Source organism: Mus caroli, chromosome 12, assembly GCF_900094665.2.
Source record: "Mus caroli chromosome 12, CAROLI_EIJ_v1.1, whole genome shotgun sequence".
Taxonomy (NCBI): Eukaryota; Metazoa; Chordata; class Mammalia; order Rodentia; family Muridae; genus Mus; species Mus caroli.
In genome coordinates, this window is record NC_034581.1 from 34,623,559 (window position 1) to 34,645,862 (window position 22,304).

General features: G+C 35.6%; 1 protein-coding gene and 1 long non-coding RNA gene across 8 annotated transcripts in view; one reads left to right on the plus strand and one right to left on the minus strand.

Moving 5' to 3' along the window:
• The window catches only part of Dgkb (diacylglycerol kinase beta), a 710,085-nt gene that overhangs the window by 516,398 nt on the left and 171,383 nt on the right, over positions 1 to 22,304 (plus strand). For all 7 annotated transcript variants that reach the window (XM_029484790.1, XM_021178688.2, XM_029484791.1 and 4 more), the window contains one exon: positions 11,826 to 11,916. In XM_029484790.1, coding sequence (XP_029340650.1) covers positions 11,826 to 11,916 — 91 coding nt within the window. The remainder of the gene's footprint in view (positions 1 to 11,825; positions 11,917 to 22,304) is intronic.
• LOC110306669 overlaps positions 2,843 to 22,304 on the minus strand; it is a 38,475-nt gene continuing 19,013 nt past the window's right edge. The window contains exons 2-3 of the long non-coding RNA XR_002379304.1: positions 5,050 to 5,182; positions 2,843 to 2,963 (exon numbers count right to left, since the gene is read on the minus strand). This is a non-coding gene — a long non-coding RNA (uncharacterized LOC110306669). The remainder of the gene's footprint in view (positions 2,964 to 5,049; positions 5,183 to 22,304) is intronic.

Here is a 22,304-nt window from a genome sequence, read left to right on the forward strand (position 1 = left end):
AAGGTTGTCTATTAAAAAGCTATAAACTCAAGAAGTAGTTCATTCGTTCTGAGTGTTAATAGGGAATCTATAATTGTGTTTGAACGAGTAATGGCTAAAAGCAGTATAACGGCAAACCTTATTTATTTTGATAATTCATAAATTTCCAGCACTGTACCAAGGGCTGAAACATAAAGAGACACCATCCATCACATAATGAATGAATGAGTGAATGAACACCTAGTGAAATGGCTACATGGAAATGAAGGCCTTGCTCATATACATAGCCCTGTGAATTTTCTAATAGGAACTTCCACAACATTTACAGACATTAAAATATTATATAAATAAGAATATTCTGAATGTTGTATTTTGTGGCTATAAAGCATGGCTCACACCAAAAGAGCCTCTGGGAATTTTATTTCCTTACTGATGGGCACAAAATGGCAGAAGATTACTATCACCAATCTATATAATCTGTTCAGTCAGGATGCATCTTTTGATGAGTCACTAGTGAAAATGAGTAACTGTGAATAAATAGATAATAAAATTCAGAATGTGATGACGTCAGTCTGTATCTAGGTTGACGTCTGTATCCTGTACTCAGGACTCAGGACTACTTTTGTGAGTAAGGTTCTCACGTTGTTCTGACTGTATAGAAAAACCAGACGACATTTTATTTTTGGTAATCCATCAATTATGGTGCTATGTTTTAACATAGGAAAATCACTTGTGTTCTGGTGATTTGCTGAAATGCTTATTGAAGACAGCTTTATTTTAAATGTTTTCCATCAGAATTGTTCCTCATTTGCTATCTGCTTAAGGGCACAATTTTAAGCAGTAGCAAATAGTATATTGGCTAGGAAAGCTTTTAAAATAAAACAATAGAAAACATGGAACGGAAAATAATGAGGAAAGAGTCTCTTCATGCCTATCTTAGATTCATATCACATGCACCTGCTTGTGTTGACACATGATTGATCCCAAGAAGTGGGGGAGTACATCTGTCAATTAGTCTATGTTCAAGTCACCCTGAATATTTTATATAAAATATAGCTTCATGATGTGAACAAAAAAAAAGAACAAGAAACAAAAAAAAAAAACCAGAACATGATATTCAGGGAGTTATCTGGGTCCCTCTTGAAGTACATCACTGACAACCAATGTAATCTAAGTAATCATGGCTGTACTGATTCATGTGTGATGCTACGTAATTCTTCAATTTGATTTAAAATATCAATGTTTTCAACATAATTCAAGTAGTCTAATTCCTATACCTTATCATTTTGTGAGATAATTAATGTTTATATAACAACTCTTCATAGCACCATAGAAAGGAAAGCTGTCCTTTTTTTTTAGTTCCAGTGTCAGAGAATTTTTATAAACCACAGCATTTTCAAAATGCAAACCTGTGCTTCTTGTCAGGTAACCTGAAATGGATTGCTGATGTGTGAAGAGAAATAAAGGTAAAACACTTAACTAATTGTCGGATTATAAAACAAGCTTTATTAGAAGTATTTTTTTTAAGTCATGAAACCACAGCAGTCCTCACAGAATAGAAGGGAAATAATGTGTGAAGGAGGCAGAGAGGTGTAACTTTACTTCTTGATTCTGCAGGTTTTACAAAATATACTAAAAACTGGTTAGAATAGACATGAAAATGCAGCAGGGTACAGTAATAAAATAGATTCTAATGACATAGATTAGAGAATTAAAACGATTCAGAGTAATAGAAAAGTGTTAGCATTTCAGTGAAGAAAGCAGCTGTGTTTGTGTATGTGTGTAAGTTTATAATGTGTGGACATGTATGTGCATGCATGTGTATGTTTATAAATGTGTATAATCATGTGTGAATGTGTTCTTGTATATATATATACATGTACAACAATGCCAACTTGTTTCAAATGAGTTTCCTTTTGAACAGGCTAAGCATTTGCTATTAAGCAAATTTGTTTTGTTTTATGATAGAGGGCATCTTCAAATATTTTTTAATATAAAGTCACAAATCAATTCATACTCTAGTTATGAAATTGTTTACGGCTTAGAAAAATCTAATTTACATTAACTAACTTCTCTGAAACTCAGTAAGAGCCTAGTGAATATCTGTTGAACTGTATTATCATAAATGTAAACAAGTTTTATACCTTCAAACTGACCATGAATTAAATTAAGATCAAAGCATGGAGCAGGAAGAAAGAGCCAAGAAAACTCATGAAAGTCAGTCGCTGAATGATAGAGAAGAGAGAGTGAAGGAAAATGTCATTGTCTCCCAAGCTCAGCATACTCCATTTTGATCATCCATCTAGGGCCTGCTGCTGAGGAAAGCTATGGGAGCCCTGACTGTTCTGAGGAGGCCATGTCTCAGTGATGTGATAATGTGTCCTCAGTCTGGCAATGCACAAAGGTTACTGAGTCCTGGAGCCTCAAAGTGATCAGAGTCTCACATTCATTTGCTCAGTTTCCCTGAGCAATTTTATGAGGTTTATATACCACTTAAAATAGAGAGGAAGTTGTGATAACTCAAACATATAATTCCATAATTCTTGATATCACCTTCAAAATCTACAGAAAACCCAATTACATTCAGATTGCTCCATGAGTATACAATCAGAGCGAAGAGAGACATTCTGAGTTCTGTTACCCAGAGCTTTTGGAAAGCCTATTCAATTTTTGTCCATAAGGAAGTCTTTCTTTTTAACATGTATAAACTTACAGCTTCTTTTTAGTATTTATCACAATTCACTTAAAATAAGTTGATATACATGTTGTCATAAAATGTGTGTGCTGCTTCAAATAAAGACATATTCTACTATGCATACAAATACAATTTTAATGTCTTAACATTTGAGGTAGGAAACCCACATATTGAATAAATGAATTCTTATCTCGTCAGAAAAGGAGCACAAGCATGTCTCTTGATGTCCAGAATAAATCCAGATATGCTAATTGCTGCATTGGTAGTGCCTTCGTGCCTTCTTCTTTGTCTTTAAATAAGTATGGAAAATGTTTATGATAGGCATTTTCTATTTATGAATATAGTTATTCTTTCAATATTCTACCCACATTTTCAATTTGAGTGACACAAATCATTTCTTACATTTAGTTATCAATTTTGGCTAGACTCTATAGGTTCCTATTTTTATTTCTGACAGATAACTTAAATACTTTTATAGAAAATTTCAGACTTCAGAGAATATTTTGTTGGTACAAATATTACAACATACCTCTTTAAACTGATAGAAGGCATGTGAGTAGGTATATCATAGGAGGCATCCCTTACTGTGCTATGACAGTCTCATTGACTGCTTTCTATTCTATACTGAACTCTCTGACTATAAAAAGCATCATAGGCAAATCGGGGATACATCAAACAGGAATGTTTTATGATGGAGTTTGACAATTACTTCAAATCTTTACATGTGAAAATAATGCTAAGGACAGTTAATAATACAGAAAATTAGGAAAGGAAAGTAGATTCGAGGGCCTATGTACATCTACTCATGAGCTAGAAATGTCATGAACACAAATTCTTCATTTCAGCTTTGTTTTTTCACTGTTTTTCAAATGTCTCATTGATGACAACACACATATGTACCACCTCTCAAACTGTGGTCTACCATATGCAAGTCTGCTTTTGCACCAAGAAAGATTCCTCAAAAAAGTAAACAGTTTGTCTGTTCCTGTATCTCACAAACATGAAAATGCAGAAACATGGCTTCAGAATCGAAGTAAATCTACTCTGCAGGAAGCCTAAGTCAGTCCTTCTGAGTTTTCCTTGCCTTCCTCCTTGTAGGGACACACATTGCAGCCTTTCCATATTAAAATTACATCCTTCCCTAAAAACACACTGCAACAAGAAGGGAGGGGCAGAACCTTTACACCGCATGTGACCTTTACCAGGGAGACCCACAGTATATGTGTGTGAGATTCTGTCATCCACTCTAGATCACTCAGCCACATTTCATTACTTTGCTGCAGGAGACAGAAAAGCACGTGAAAAGGAACGTGAACATAACTATCATCTGGTATTGACCTGTCTGACTTTTGACCTATCTCACCTACATTCTTTATAGCTCAGGAAAAGAATCCAGGTGATGCTCATTTGCTATTGTATTCAATGAGAGATACTTTTAGAAGAAGAAAAAAAGAGACCTTGAGAATTTCTTAAGATTTCTCAACTTTCCATGAAATGTCAAAGGTCACTTCTGCACCTCTTGGGCTCTGTGAAATAGTGTCATGCTCAGTAAGAAAGACAATAATTCCTATTCTAAAATTAAGTTTACTCTTCCTCACTGGTTTCATAAAGAAATACTTATGGAGAAGGGAATGGAGAGATAGCTCAGTGGTTAAGAGCACTGACTGCTCTTGTAGAGGTACTGAGTTCAATTCTCAGCAACCACATGGTGGCTCACAACCATATGTGATGGGATTTGATGCCCTCTTCTGGTATGTCTGAAGACAGATATAGTGTACCCAAATAAATAAAAATAAATATATTAAAGAAGAAATACTGATGAGAAATCACTGATTAAAATGTGAAAGTTCTAAACATGTCAGTTTCAGTTAATCACAAAATTATCAGCTCTCAGAGGAATATACTGTGTGTATGCAATTCTCTGATGATTTGGTAACATTGCTACTTTAATTGTTTTGAATTTCACCTTATTAATTATATATAATGTGTGTCAAAAAGCTAAGAAAATGAATATTTAGAGGAGCATTATTTTTTATTACCCATTAATGGAAAACTTATACATATAGTACTACTTCATAGGCTTTAGTTTTTAAAGAAAAAATTAAAAACACTAACAATACTAAAATACCTTATTTCTAAGAGTATATTTTTATACACTCACATGAGAAACTTTGTTTAGTCTTGTAAATGTAATTCAAGTTAAAAATTATACATTTATAACATCCATCTTTTGTTACAAACCAGGATGGAATATTATGAGTTTGTCTGACGTTTCTATGGCTTGTTTCAGTGTCTCCCTGGGTATTCACAAGCACATCTTATAAATGAGATAGAGGTATTTTTATACATCATTTTTTTAAAATCCACATCTCTACCTGTAGTCTGGAAGTGTAAGACTTGTTTGCTGTCTTTGATGTAACTGTAAAATGCAGCAGCTAAAGTCAGAGCAGTGTTTCTTCCTGATGAACTTCTATCAACATTATTCTCTTAGGTGAAAGACACAAAGAGCTGTAAGCAAAGAAAAATAGATTTGAGAATCTAAATGAAATGCAATTTGTTACACAATTTAAAATGACATAGAACAAGTCACTTGCACCACTGCTATGTTCATATAGATAGCAATTGTAGTTGTCTATTACCTTTAAATACTTAATTATCAATACTATAGCTTTTATAACATGGAATAAATTTCCCCATGAACTTTTCATAAATGGAATCCTTTTTTTCTTAATTATTTATTGGTATATTTATTTTTTCCAATAAAAAATGCTGACTTCACTTGAGTTGGATCAAGACTTAGTTGGTAACAGAAAGATGTTCGGGAGTACTTCATGCAACATAGGGAGACTTCAAGATGTGAGAAAACCTATGTTCTAATTGATGGTGCTACACCCATGTCCATGGGCAGAACTAGATGGACTCAGTGGTCCCAGGAGAGAGAATATAAGAAGGAAAAGTGGTGAAGACCATGACCATTAGCTCAGATAGCAGACAGGCAAGATGGTGCTGGAGTATTAGCTAAGGTCTTCCATCTTGGGATGCAACCAGGCTGAGCGAGGTAACTGGGTAAAGGATGGGCTATTGACACCTCAGAGTCCATCCCCAATGAAATACTCCCTTCCAACAAGATCTTACCCCTAATCCTTCCAAGAACTTCCAACAACTAGAGATGAGATATTCAACTGTATGAACTGATTGCGGCTATTCGTCTTCAAACCACCACAAATCCCTCTTTCTCCCTTTTTGCTCCTTTCAGTAACAAGATCTAGAGCACTGCTGACACACAGCTTCACACAGCTGCTCTGAACTGCACTCACTTCTCTAAGATGACCTTTCTAGACCCTGTCCATTCCCTACTGAAATAAGTCTTTAATGGGTCCATCCATCTGACTCCTGCCATACTTTTTTGGTAATTTTTCATTATGTTTGGGAATATATTAAAAATTCTGTGCCCCACGTTTAATGTAATGTTTTGTTTTGGGCATTGAAAACAAATCAAAGCGACTTGATTTCTTATTTTAACTCTGCAATTTACCATATTACTGTAAATTAACCAGACTGTGTATCTCTTCACCTATATTGTCAGTCAAATCCAGTTCATACTGTACTTCACAGTATCATATGGCTTTGGAAGATTAAAATGGAAAATTCCAGTAAAGTTATTGCTAAAATTTTTGCCCTTCATGAAAGTGCCCTTTTCATGATTGAGATGACTGTTGGAATTTTGGAACACCTTTTGTAAAAATGTAAAACATACTTGAGGTAATTCTGTATTAAAAGTACATTATGTTTTAAGAAGCCTACAGGAAGACCTTTAGGTCATCAGCCGGTGCTTGTAAAGAGGGTCTGGGGAACCAGGTTCCCCTCCTCATTCCCGTTTGTTCCTTGGCTTGTGATCTAAGCAGCCTTGCTCACATGTGTGTTACATTGTGTTGCCTTGCTATAGGCTCAAAGCAACTGGGTTACATGTTCATGAACTGCACTTCCAACAATATGAGCTAAAATAATCCTTTCCTCTTTAATAGTTAATTTTATGAGGTTTTAATTTTGTTGTTGTTGTTGTGGCAATGAAAAACTAACGTAGTGGTCAGAGGTAGTTTTTAGAGTGATCTGAGCAAGACTGGCAACTAGCTGTGGATCAGTTTGTGTCTGCCAAAATATTCTATGGCATCCTAAATCTCTGTTGCCATAGTGATAGTAAAGCAGGTTTGGAAGGCAATTAAGTAATGAGGGGAACTGTCACTGTAGGCTTAATGATGGTGACAAAAAGAACTGTCTACTGGAACCCAAACATGCTGGCACTCTGGTCCATCCTGATTGTGGGCTTCAGCTTCTAAAACTATAAGAAACAATATACAATTTGAACAATGTACTGATAAGTCTTGATACTGTAGTAGCAGCCAAGTTAATTAAGAAGGACTCGATGTGTGCCTGCAAAGCATGAATATAATACATCTGCCTGTGGAGTCATAGGCAGATTGTAAACATGAAGATAGCATTTTGCATCTTTAAGTCTAAGACTATCTGGTACATCATATACATCAAAAGCTTAATAAAGTAGCCGGGCATGGTGGCGTACGCCTTTAATCCCAGCACTTGGGAGGCAGAGGCAGGCAGATTTCTGAGTTCGAGGCCAGCCTGGTCTACAAAGTGAGTTTCAAGACAGCCAGGGCTACACAGAGAAACCCTGTCTCGAAAAACAAAAAGAAAAGGGGACTTATTAGAGTGGCTTACAGGCTGTGATTCCAGGAGCCCAACAGTGACTGTCTCCAGCAGAAAGTCCAAGGATCTGGTAGCTGTTCAGTAAGGAGACTGGACGTCTCAGTNGGCAGGCAGATTTCTGAGTTCGAGGCCAGCCTGGTCTACAAAGTGAGTGCCAGGACAGCCAGGGCTACACAGAGAAACCCTGTCTCGAAAAAAACAAGAAAAAAAAAGAGAAAAGCTTAATAAAAATCTGTTGACTGGGGAAAAAATACATTAGGTAGAACGATATGTTTCTGGGTGCTTTTAAATGTCCAAGATCAAGAGGAATTTTGAATATCATCTGCTGAATCTACACATGAAAACTGTACAAGCACCTCCTGGAAGACTGGTATCTTCATATTTAGTAAGAGATCTCCTTGTGCTTTCTGCTTTCCCACTGAATGCATAGCAATTGCAACTGTAAGATCCAAATGACCTTTAGGGATGATATCACTGAATTAAGCTTTATGTGCATTTGTGGAAGATTTCTACATAAGATGAATTAAGTGTTTGCATCTCCTTTAATATGCAGCCTTGTCAGAAGCAACCTGCATGCCTGGTTAGGCACATCTCTACTTTTTTGTAAAAGTGCATTGGCAGTTTATATTTTATTTGATTTTGTATATTTGAAGCGCTCATGTTATTAAAAAAAGAAGAAAGAAAGAATGGATGGAAAGGAAACTAGAAATATCCCAACAAAAAATATTGTTGAAACTTAAATTGTTGAAACTTAAATTGCTTAGTTCACAGTTAAATATTCATGGAACTAAACAGTGCCTACATTTCATAATGACAAAAACAATTTGTTTCAACAAAATATTGCACAACTTACATTTCTCTGATGATATGTAAACCACAAAATTACTCTTAGTGAGAAAATACCAGGTAAATGGGAGTTTGTTTTTCGTCATTTTTACCTGAACATCTGGTAACTGAACATTTCAAATATTAATTGCAGATTTACAATTAAATTCATTGGAAAAAGACTTCATACATTAATTAAAACTACAATTACATGCATAAGTTTTGCATATAGACTTTGTAGGGCATTTCTCATCTTACTTGGAGTTATAAATCCTGTCTAAATGTGCGATAAATTTGATTCTATGTGACTATTTCACAATGAGTGAATGTCCAGGTCCCATATTCTCAAGTCCAATGAGATGTGATTTCTCTCACAAATCTGAGTCTGAGTTATTTGAATCATTTTCGACTGTGAACAGTAAAAATAAAAGGCATACATGCCCAAATGTGCTTCTTCTGCATTTCTACAACCTGAGGACCAGTTTGCTTTAAAAAAATAAAATTTAACAGCCTTTAATTTGTCATGTGGATCTGATTCTATGTGTTCTTTATTGCCTCCATATATTTATCAAAGTGAAGCATAAAATGGTTGTAATAATGGAGAATTTAAAGTAGCTTTTGCACATGAGCAGTAATGCTAACTAATATGGTGAATAAAGACTGAATGTAAATTCTCAAGATTTCTGTTTCTTTCGAAGGTTTTGTGAAATAAGTGTTTCTCTGTTGTTTGAAACAATCTTCTTATGAAAGCATGATAAACTTTAATAGGCAGAATGGAAGCTAAAGGCAATTATCAGTTGCATGGAACCCTAATCCTTGTATATTTATCTCATTTTTCATCTGCAATATAATATTATTTAGAACACAAAACCTGAAAAATATGAACTGGGCCTTTCATGCTTCTCCATCCCACTCGAAGGTAAACTAGGTACAATGCACGCCAGTAAAACAGAGTCATGTCGGTTGTCTCGTCTATGTCTCTTGAATTGTGCCTCTTGTCCATTCTCATTGACTCTTGACTTAGGCTTTCATTTGCACTGTTCTACCATGTTCCTTGCGAGTTACCAGCATGTTAATCATCCAGCTCATGTCTTCATTCCTAGATTTACCTGTCCATAAAATAAAGCTGGCCATGCCACTGCACTGATCATGAATTTCTTTCTGTGTTGCGTTATACTTAACCTTTAACTTAAGCATACATGTTGTGGAGTAGATGCCATTATGCTTGCTAGTTCATGTTCACCATGATGCTATGTCAGATTGCACTGCCAAGGACAGAACCCATCTCTTTCTTTTCATTGCTTCCTATAAATAGTCCATTAAATGCTACCTCGTTTCAAGCCTTTTGGGTTCATTGAAGCCAAAGTACTTGAGCCATTTAAGAATGCTCACACAATACTCATATTTTTAGCTAACATTTTAATTGCAGTTTTATATGCCTGCAATTCTGCAACATTCTTCCTAGTTTGGTCATAGTGTAACATTAACAATTGTACTTGTATTTTTAGAACTTAACACAGTAGCATGTGGAAGTAAATGGTCCAACTGAATGCTTGTTGAGTGAATGAACAAACTAATGACTGAATGCGTACCTACCTGGAGAAACTGCTGGCACAAATATGTTATACCTGCTCATTGTAGAAAACTGATTCCAAAAAAAAAAAGCAATGACATAGAACTCATAATCAAAATACATTGTATGGATGTGTGGACTTCTCAATGAGTTAACACAAAAATTATGTTTTCAAAATGATGTCTTGAGGGAATCTTACATAAACCAATATTATCTTCTCCTTATATAGAAGGATGTAATTTTATTAGAATGAGTCAATTGAAAAATATTTCAAATTTTACTTATAACTTCAGCCATTGTTACTGTGAAAGGGTACACAGGCACAGGTCCACAGATTGCAAGACACTACTCATTCTTATTTACATTTTTGACCTATGTGTTCTCAGGCCTTAAATTCATAAAACTATTCCGTGGGGGAAGTAAGAGTTTATGATATCAAGATCTTATGAAATTTGACACTAATTTTGTTCTTCAGCTTGCAAGCGATTGAAAAAAGGGCATATGGAATTTTTTAAGCAAATAAAACCTGTGTGAGCCTAAATGATAATGAGTAGTTCTAGGTAATATAAGATCATTTTCATATTCTGTAACTTTGTATCAGAAATTTTATAATAAACCATAAAAGTAAGCTCAACATTAAGTTCCCTGTCATATTTCAAAACAATTCCATTTCAATTAGTTAGTAATAGCTTTGTAGACTATATGCATGTCAAACTGTTTCACAATGTAATAAAATGGTAACTTATCAATATCTATAAGAAAAACAGAAGAAAACTCATGTGATTGTTATACTCACATAAAAAATTTCAGCATAATTTTGATGAATGAAAATATAAGTCACATTACTTATATTTTACTCTATTTGAAGGCATATTCATTATCAGAGATGTGAATAATTTAAATTTTTATTTATTCATAAGAAATAATTTTACTGTATTTTAGATAATATAAAAGTCTAGTCAAACTCTGTGAAGTTACAGTAAGTGATCATGAATTTAATTATATGATAAAAAGAGGCAAGTCTATGTCATCATAGAGTCACAGAAGAAAAATGCAATAGTACTTAAGATTTGGTACTGAAGTTTGTTTTTTTTTTGTTTTGTTTTTTTAATATATTCAGCTTCTCGGCATTATTTTTTCTTGCCTGGTCCTTTCAGACTATATCATCACTTTCTAGTTATTCAAATGAGAAATTATATTCTGTTAAAACAATTAATCTTTCAATCCTTTCAATTAGTAATGAACACATAGCTAACTATTTAAAAGTTGTAGCATATCATATATCTGCTATCTTCTCCCAGATAAATATATTATGGTTACATAATTGATAGTTCAAAATGAAGATATTTCAGACACAAGAATTATACATTCTAAGACCATTTTTTTAAAAGTCTGCTACCAACAGATAGAAAAGTCAAAGACATACATGACTCTATAAGATCAGTACATGCCTGTAATGCTTTCAGGGACTGTCGTTCAACTTGAGGCTTTGAAATTATGTGATTTTACACTGTATATCCTCAAACATTTCTTGTTTTTCATAAGAATCGAATGTTTATTAGTTTTGTGTTAGCTTGATACAAGCTACAGTTATTTGAGAGGAGGAAATCTCAATTGAGATTCTGCATAAGATAGACCTATAGGCAACCCTGTAGCAAATATTCTTAAACAGTGCCCGGTGTAGAAGAGCATACCTCACTGTGGGTGATCCTACCCCAGAAAGGTGGTCCTGGGGAAGAAAAGAAAGCAGGTAGAGTAAGGCATAGAGATAAAGCCAATAAGCCAGAGTCCTCTATAGCTTTTTCTTCACTGCCTGCTTCCAGGTAACCACAGTGAGTTCCTGTCATGACTTCCTTCAGTGATGGACTTTGGTGTGGAAGTGAAATAAACTGTTTCAAGTTGATTATAGTCCTGGTGTTTTATAACAACACAGAAACACTGGTGTAGATATAAGGCAGGGTGGAGTTAGATAACTTTTTCAATTGCTTTTCATATGGTTATAGTCTAAGCTGCTTCTATTCCTTTTTTCAGAATGAAGAACAAATTTTGGTACTTTGAGTTTGGCACATCTGAAACCTTCTCAGCCACCTGCAAGAAGCTGCACGAATCGGTAGAAATAGAAGTAAGAAAAATGGGCTCACTTTTTTAATAGTTTGAAGTAGCTTGTGTTTGCCTATTTGGTGTTGCAGTGTGGACCTTATTAAGAAATACAATTTAGCAATAAATATAGGTTTACCCTTGATTCTAAGATACGGTTTTTGTCACTCATAATGAATGTAATGCTATCTGAAATTAAACTTAAGACTTGATTATGAGTTGTTTTAATATCATAAAAAAAAGAGATGTGAAATTACATTTTGGAAAACAGTGAAGAGTTTGCTGGGTTTACCTGAAGAAAATAGTATCAGATTTAAAAAGTTGTTGAAGAAAATGAAAAATTGATAAAAGAAAGAAAAAGAAAAACAATCAAACAGACAAAAACTAACATTTTCAGGTTTCAGTATCTCATAACTTTAAAATATAGTGCACTAAAAGTCTGCTTACTTTCACAGATAAATGTTAAAATATATCCACTCTCTCTCAGTTGTTAGCTAGGTTTCTTAGTTCACAAGGTGGCCATTCTTCATTATAGATACAGGATAGGAAGAAATAAGAAGGAGACCGATGATTATAATAAAAGACACACTTCAGAAAGATTTGTCGATCTACCAAAAATATCTAGACCTTGTAGTATTCAAATATTTGAGACAGTCTTTAAACATGGAGGGATTTTAAAGATTAAACAAAATGTTTTATTTTGTATGAATAACAAAGTCAAAACAGAATTGTGAAGCAAAGAATGATAGCTGATGTGAATACAACAATATTGCATTTGACATTTTAGAAACAAATATATAAATTATATCCTAGTACCTAAGGTATTCACAGTACATTTGCAGGTAATAATAATGAACAGAAGTGAAAGTAGTCCTAAGACAAGACTCATACCTTTGCTTAGATTTTTATTCCTCATTTGTTTGTTTGTTTGTTTGTTTTGTGTTTTAAGACAAGTATTCTCTGTGTAACCCTGGTTGTCCTGGAACTTAGAATATAAATTAGGCTGGCTGTAAACTCTGAAATAACCTAGCTATTCCTTCCTTCCAAGTGCTGAAATTAAGGGATGTACCACTATGCCTGTCTTTTCCTATTCTTTTCTTTTCTTTTCTTTTCTTTTCTTTTCTTTTCTTTTCTTTTCTTTTTTCTCTTCTTTTCTTTTCTTTTTATTTTTTCTTTCTTTTTTTTTTGAGAAATAGACAAATTTTTTTGTGAAAAAAGAAATCAAACATGATACTCCTACTCCTGTTGTTGGAAAGGTTTTGGGTTTGATATATACTCTCCACATTTAAGGTGTAGTATCTGATCGAGTTGTCTAACATTTCAGGACTTGTATTTCCAACTTGGCAAAATGGGAGCAGTAACACATAAACACAGAGCCACTGTAGAAATTATACAGACTAAATTATTGGGAAATAGGATGGACGGTGGCCCGGTGGCCTTTTTCCTGTGGAGTGCCACATGGGGATTAGACTCTTAACTATACTATGGGGCTGACTTTTTTTTTTTTTTTTTTTTTTTAGATATTTTTTTTTTATACATTTCAAATGCTATCCCGAAGTTCTCTATACCCTCCCCCACCCTGCTCCCCTACACACCCATTCCCACTTCTTGACCCTGGCATCCCCCTGTACTGGAACATATAAAGTTTGCAAGACCAAGGGGCTACGCTTCCCACTGTTGGCTGAGTAGGCCATCTTCTGTTACATATGCAGCTTGAGACATGAGCTCTGGGGGTACTGGTTAGTTAATATTGTTGTTCCATCTATAGGGTTGCAGACCCCTTCAGCTCCTTGGATGCTTTCTCTAGCTTCTCCATTGGGGGCCCTGTGTTCCATCTTTTAGATGACTGTGAGCATCCACTTCTATATTTGCCAGGCACTGGCATAGCCTCATACAAGACAGCTATAACAGGGTCCCTTCAGCAAAATCTTGCTGGCATATGCAATAGTGTCTGGGTTTGGTGGCTGATTATGGGATGGATCCTCGGGTTGGGTAGTCTCTGGGTAGTCTATCTTNGGGTATTTTGTTCCCTATTCTAAGGAGGAATGAAGTATCCACCCATTGGTCTTCCCTCTTCTTGATTTTCTTGTGTTTTGCTAATTGTATCTTGGGTGTTCTATGTTTCTGGGCTAATATCCACTTAGCAGTGAGAGTATATCTAGTGACTTCTTTTGTGATTGGGTTGCCTGCCTTTTTCTATACTTAATTTCAAATAGTGCTACTTTCTTTATGAGTGTCAAAGATTATTTTTTAGAATCTTGCACAAATCCATGTCTTTACAAGTTTATAATGTCCTTGGTAAGCTCTACAATATCATAATTTTCTAATTTAATGTTGGTGATAGTACAAAACACTAATATCCTCAATGTAACATTTTTGTGTTATTTCACATTATAATTTGAGAATAAGACTAAATATTAGAAATAGACTAGATAGTTAGGGAAATGAAACCAGATTAAGTCATAATTATTTTAGAAGGTTCAAATTAATGTTGATCCTTTACATTTATGCTTTTGTACATGTGGAAATACATATGTGTATTTTATATATGATATATTATTAATAATTTATGCTGTGTTTAATCATATTTATTGTAATAGTATATATTGTTGTATATGTTAAAATTACTTTATATGTACGGTATGTGTGTGCCCATGTTTAGGTATATGTCCATGTGTTTTTGCACATGTATATGGAAGCCAGAGATTGACATAGGGAGCCACTGTCTGTCACCATAAATGTATTTTATTGAGAAAGACTCTAGCCACTTAATGTGGAAATCACCAAATTGGCTAAACATGCTTTGCTAGTAAGCTTTAGAGATCTGTCCGTCTCTGTCTCTGCAGCCCTGGAGTACACACAATGCACCCAGTTTATACACAGGTGTAAGAAATCCAACCACAAGTCCTCATACTTATAAAACAGGCACTTTACCCACTGAGCCATCTGTACAGTCCTATCATTAGATGTCTAGCTATTCTATACATACACATATATTTATTTTTAAATTATATTATCAATGTAACTTCAAGAACCAGAAATTCATAAAACTGTGTTATATTTTACATTTTGAATATTTTGTTCTGAACTATGCTAAAAGAATATCTATAGCAGGAGCTGGTCTATGCCTTTTCATAGTATGATTAGAGACCCTAAACCTTCCTGTGCCTTTCCTTCTTTGTGTCTTTCCCTGAGCAGAGATTGAAAGTATATAGATCTATAGAGCAATGCTATGTGTGTCTCAAAGTACAATGTTTTCTAGAAGTTGCATTTGGTAGAAAAAATAATTTGAATGAAAATAAATGTACAAATAATTGATTTTTGAATTTCTAAAGACAGATAAAATGAGTCTTATTATAACATATAGCCTTACATCTTATTTGAGATGAAAGGAGTATTTGGGATGCGCCTCAAGAAAAATGGACGACAACTAAGTTACTTTTCTTAGAGTCATGCTTTGCAAAAGTTTCCTAGTCTGACATTCTGGTTCTGTATTTCTGACTTTCTTAAGTAATCACTAGCATAGCTTTATAAACTGGATCTAATATAGTGTGATCTCTCTATTATATTAATATATATATATATATACATATAGTGTGTGTGTGTGTGTGTTTGTGTGTTTGTGTTTGTGTGTGTGGATAGCAGTGTCAAGTGTGTCTTACTGCTCACATTTTAATGAATCCAATTTATCATATTAGTAGAATATGACTTTCTACCCTCAAGGTTACTTCATAATTAAATATAAGAAATCAGCACTTCGGAAATTTGATTCTGCTTGCTATTGCTTCCTATGTGTCCTAAAATCATACCAACTATTGTTTGAAAAATGTCTAACAAGTAACAAGCCATGGTAGTAACAATAGAACCTCAAGCAATGGTTATATGTTTTAATGTCAGCTCCTTCAGAAACAAGTCATTTTCTGTGTGTATGTTTATGTCACAGGGCTCTTTCCTGCAGAGAGCTACTTCTGAAAAAATAAAGGTTTGGGAGAAAATAAACATCTGAGGAAATGTTTCACAGCAACAACTAAAATACATGTATTATTAAAATTTATCTCATGTCCTGCACTAAACAATATTCCTGCATTAGCTGGTTTAATTTTTATGCTCATACTATGAATCAAAGATATAGTATAAAAGTCTTCATTTAATAGTTAAATGATTTTAATAATTTATAAGAAAAATAATTACATTCTTCACATAACAATTCAATGTAAGGAAACAAATCGATGCTATAATCATGAAACTGCACAGGTTGAGACAGTGATTTAAAAATTGATAGTTTCAATTCTAAGAATCTTTGTTATCTTCTAACTTTAGTACAAAACGAAAAAATATAAGTAAAACGAAAAATTTCAAAATTAAAGAAAATAGATCAAAAGCAAAGTTTACATTATTTGTGTTGGAGAATGTGTAAAGGTTATCCAACAACTTTAGACCCGTGCCTGGGATTAGAGCAGCCAGGAGCACAGGCTTTCGGTTTCCACCATCTTCCATAGTCAGGGGGAGAATCAGCATTTCATAGGGCATTCAGTCTTTGGGGTGTTAGTGAATCTGGAAGATAGTAAATACGGAGAATTTTTCCAAAAATAATTCAGATATATCAAGAGTTAACACCTGCAAGAGCCTAGTGGGTAAATAATCAACTATAGTATTTTAAAAATAAGGTTGTTCTTGTTTGTTAACCTGAAAATTGAGTTTTTGAAGACATTAAGCTTTTTCCACACTGTGGCCCAGCCACACTCTTAGTACTAAGATAACCTGCCAACACTTTATGTGTCTGTGAGTAAAATTATTAACAACTATATTGACACAGGCATAAAAGATGACTCATAGAAAAATAGAGCCAATCATTGATTATATCTCATTAAATTTAACACCTGTACCCTCAGCTCTCCAAACTTTATAAACTAAGGTTGAATATATTTGGCAGGAAAAAAATGTAATAGTTCTTTTAGGCACTTAGTGTTGGAAATAAGGTAACCAGGAAGTGGGATACATTTGAGACGTAAACAAATGGAATGATTAATAATAATATAAAAAGATATCTGTAGTTGCTTCACAACATATATTCCTTCCATTGTAGATGTTAATGACCTTGTACTTAACAAAAATACTCAGAGTTTATTAGACTGAGGCTGTTGGCTTTTAAGCTTTTTTGTGTAACTAAGTTCCTTTAATTTAATTTTATTTTTAATTCATTTTTTACACTCCATATTCCATTCCTCTCCCCTCCCCATCTACTCTCCAACTGCTCCACATCCCATACCTCCTCCCCACTCCACCCCATCTCCATGTGGATGCCCCCACCCCCACCCCACCTGACCTCTAAACTCCCTGGGGCCTCCAGTCTCTTGAGGGTTAGGTTCATCATCTCTGAATGAGCACAGACCTGGAAGTTCTCTACTGTATGTGTATTAGGAGCCTCATATCAGGTGGTATATGCTGTCTGTTTGGAGATCCAGGTTTGAAAGATCTCAGGGGTCCAGATTAATCAAGACCCCTGGTCCTCCTACAGAATCACCCTTCTCCTCAACAACAGGGGTCAGATGCTTCTGTCCATTGGTTGAGAGCAAATATCTGCATCTGACTCTTTCAGCTGCTTGTTGGGTCCCTCAGAGGGCAGTCATGATAGATCCCTTTTTGTGAGCTTTCCATAGCCTCAGTAATAGTGTCAGGCCCTGGGACATCCCCTTTAGCTGCATCCCACTTTGGGTCTGTCACTGGACCTTTTTTCCCCAGGCTCCTCTCCATTTCCAACCTTGTAATTCTTTCATACAGAAACAATTATGGGTCAGAGATGTGACTGTAGGATGGCAACCCCATAAATGTCCTTTCTTCCCACTGGAAGTGGACTCCACAAGTTCCCTCTCCCCACTGTTGGGCACCTCATCAAAGTCCCTCTCTATGAGTCCTGAGAGTCTCTTACCTCCCAGGTCTCTGGTGCTTTCTGGGGCATCCTCCCAACCTCCTATTTCCTGAGGTTGCCTGTTTCCATTCTTTCTGCTGGCTCTCAGGGCTTCTGCCCCTTTCTCACCCAATATCAGATCAGGTTCCCCTCTACCCCACACTGCCCTGCCACCACATCCACATTCTCTCCCAAGTCCCTCCCTCCCTCCCTCTGCACTTGTGATTGCTTTTTTAAAGATATTTTCTTTATATACATTTCAAATGCTATCCTGAAAGTTCCCTATGTCCTCCCTCCACCCTGCTCCCCTACCCACCCACTCCCGCATCCATCATGACCAAGTAGGCTTCATCCCAGGGATGCAGGGATGGTTTAATATATGGAAATCCATCAATGTAATCTACTATATACACAAACTCAAAGACAAAAATCATATGATCATCTTGTTAGATACTGAGAAAGCATTTGACAAAATCCAACACCCCTTCATGATAAAAGTTTTGGAAAGATCAGGAATTCAAGGCCCATACCTAAACATAATAAAAGCAATATACAGCAAACCAGTAGCCAACTTCAAACTAAATGGAGAGAAACTCGAAGCAATCCCACTAAAATCAGGGACTAGACAAGGCTGCCCACTTTCTCCCTACCTATTCAACATTGTACTTGAAGTCCTAGCCAGAGCAATTCAACAACAAAAGGAGATCAAGGGGATACAAATTGAAAAAGAAGAAGTCAAAATATTACTTTTTGCAGATGATATGATAGTATATATAAGTGACCCCAAAAATTTCACCGGAGAACTCCTAAACCTGATAAACAGCTTCAGTGCAGTAGCTGGATATAAAATGAACTCAAATAAACCAATGGCCTTTCTCTATACAAAGGATAAACTGACTGAGAAAGAATGTAGGGAAACAACAACCTTCACAATAGTCAAAAATAATAGAAAATACCTTGGTGTGACTCTAACTAAGGAAGTGAAAGATCTGTATGACAAGAACTTCAAGTCTCTGAAGAAAGTAATTGAAGAAGAAGATCTCAGAAGATGGAAAGTTCTTCCATGCTCAGGGATTGCCACGATTAATATTGTGATTGCTTTCTTCTCTCTCATTTGACAAAATACAACACCTCTTCATGTTAAAAATATTGGAGTGATCAGGAATTCAAGGTCCATACCGAAACACAATGAATTTGTGTTTCGAAAACAAAGCAATTTACTGCAAAACAATAGCCAATATCAAATTAAATGGAGAAATACTTGAAACAATCCCACTGAAATCAGGGACAAGAAAAGGATGGCCACTCTCCCCATATCTATTCAATATAGTGCTCAAAGTGTTAGCTAGAACAATAAGATAACATAGAGATCAAGGGGATACACATTGGTAAAGAAGAAATAAAGGTATTTCTATTTGCAGATGATATGATAGTATACATAAGCAACCCCAAAAATTCTACTAGAGAACTTCTCCAGCTGATAAACACCTTCAGTAAAGTGGCTAGATATAAAATTAACTCAAATAAATCAGCAGTCTTCCTTTATACAAAGGATAAACAGGCTGAGAAAGAAATTAAGGGAAAAAAATTCCTTCACAATAGCCACAAATAGAATCTATTTTTTTGAAAGGAATTATAAATCTTCAAAGCATATAGAAACATTACCTGACATGGTCTTATTCCTCATATATATTTCATAACCATCACCTCAGTTTTATTTTCATAAACTCAACTGGTGTGCTGCAAGTCACGGCTCCACCGCCACCTGTGTGCAACTTTCCAGATTAATGAATGTGATGTCAAAGCAAACAGAGGTGGCCTGGGGGTCTTGAGCTAGTGAAACTAAACCACTCATAGTCACCAATTTACTTAAGTACATTGCCCTGCTCTCCTGGGACTCCCTGTTCTCCAGGACTCCTTAAGAGTTTCTGGTTTGGGTTTCCTTTTCCACACTTAGGATGACTAACTTCAAACCACACATGCCGTTGACTATAAACAGGGAAACCAGGCATGGTAGTGTGTGCTGGTGTGTCTCTGATGTCTTCCCTAACTCCACCAGCTCAATTAAGAAAAAAAAAAAAAAACCGAAAGACTTTGCCCGACATGCTCTCCTTTTCTGCACATGAACAAAGGAATCCTCCTTCACTAATTCTGAAAGTAACTTGTCACAGCGGGGTCCGAGGGCCTAGTCACATAATTGTCTTAGTGTGCTGCCTGCTGTGTTCAATATTGAGTGGAAATGGAAGCCAGTCCCGGGCTCCAGCTTATTTCACAATTCTTCTGTTATTTAAATGATTTTAGTCAGTTTGGGGGAAGCCAGACCTTTATAAATTAACAGCAGGGAAATACCAAAGGTGTCAGATTGCATATTTATCATCTTTTTCGTGTAATACTTAAATATGTATTAAGAAGTGACTGACATAAATTAGGCGGTTTTCAGAAGCCACAGGCCGTGGCTTGTAGAGGACCCCCTTCTGCTTGACATTTCATCCTTGTCAAAGATCAAATTATTTTAATTTAGGCTGCAAATTATAAGGAATGAAGACTTCTTTGTGGGAATTCCCTGTGGTAATCTGACTTTTGTTGTTACTGCTGCTTGTCAGTGTGCAAAAGATATAATATGCATGCAAATAAGGTTAAAAAATATGTACTATCTAATTATCCAGCCAGTGCGTTCCACTTGAAGACAGTGGGAGGCCTGACACACAGTATGTGTTTGATTCATTGAGGCCTGCAGGGTATTTACACAAGATTACTTTTAATTATGAAATTAATATCTGTTTATCTAGAATATATAGCAGTGAGTGAGTATACACAGGAGCAGAATTCTTTAGTAAAAAGAAATGATCTTAATTTAATATGTAAAAAGGAAGAAAAATGCACTTGTTTCAGGAAAAAAAAAGAATCACATCACCCAGAAATAGGGTCCTCTTCAGGGAAAAGGATCGAATGAAAACTTAGCTCATTTTGCAGAAGTGTTTCTTCCAGAGTGATGTGGACTAAGATGTGTGGCTTTGTAACACTGCGCTGATACTTCCCTGAGCATGAAGCAGCTCTAGCTTCATGAAGAGGAGGCAAACGTGGAGACACACAGGATTCCAATTGTTCTGTTGTGGTTTCTATGGGTGTTGCCTCTTCAAAGACTGAAAGTCAAGGTTTCCATGAGGATTTTAGTTAGTGTTTAAGTTAGTGATGACCTTGTTATTGTAGGACATGGTGGTGGTAATAACCCTTTAAAAAAAAACACTGCTACTTTTAAAATGCTTCTCCCTAAAAGACCACTTTGAAAGTATTTCAATTTGTTATGTGTTGTTTTTCTTACCTTACAATAGAGTATGGAAGAATAATATTTGTGATAGTAATAATGACTGTCACCTTGGAAAATATAAATCACAATAAAAAATAAACAAGTTATCACTTCACAAAAAAAAAGAAAAAGGAGAGAGAGAGAGAGAATGAATAAGAGTTGGAGATATGGCTCAGTGGTTAAAAGCCTTTATTGCTCTATCAGAAAATCCAGGTTAGATTTCCAGTGCCCTTGCATGTTAGTCAGGTCACAGTCACCCGTAATTCTCCCACAATGAATCTGATGTCCTCTCCTGGACTTCACAGGCACCTTTATACACACACACACACACACACACACACACACACATACACACTTGCAGGTGAACACACATGCAGGTGCACACATACACACACACACACTCACACACTTGCATGTGCACACACACACACACATACACACACTTGCAGGTGCACACACATACACACACACACACACTTGCATGTGCACACACACACACACACTTGCATGTGCACACACACACACACACATGCACATAACAGAACCTACAGAATAATCTCCTGATCCTCCACACAAATCCACTCCACACAAATCCATCAATATTAATGAACAGAAAGCTTAAAAAGTGTAAAAAAACCTGACCCTTCTGGCTGTATAAAATGGCAATTGGTTAACCACATGTCTAACAAGGTGACTTGTTACAAGGGGGAAAAAAAACCAATCTGTCAGGTTCTATCATCCATCAAGTGAGTAACATTGGCTGGAGAATCCTTGAACTGCTCCTGCTGGCATCTCCCTCACTCCATTCTGTCTGTCTTCCACATTCATCTGGACAGCCATGCCTCTCTTTACTTCTGATGTGCTTAGAATATGAACTCATACTCACTCTGAAGTAACTGGGATTTCTGGGATCAACATTTGGGACTCAGTTCACTTTTCCTTTATAAACGTCTATCAATATATTTCATTTCTTGCCAAAAAAAAAAGAAAGAAAGAAAGAAAGAAACAAACAAACAAACAAACAAACAAACAAACAAAGATAGAAAGAAAGAGAAAAGAAAAAAGGAAGGAAGGAGGATAGGAAAGACAGACAGAAGACAGACTGGCAGAAAGAAAGAAAGAAAGAAAGAAAGAAAGAAAGAAAGAAAGAAAGAAAGAAAGAAAGAAAGAAAGAAAGAAAGGAAGGAAGGAAGGAAGG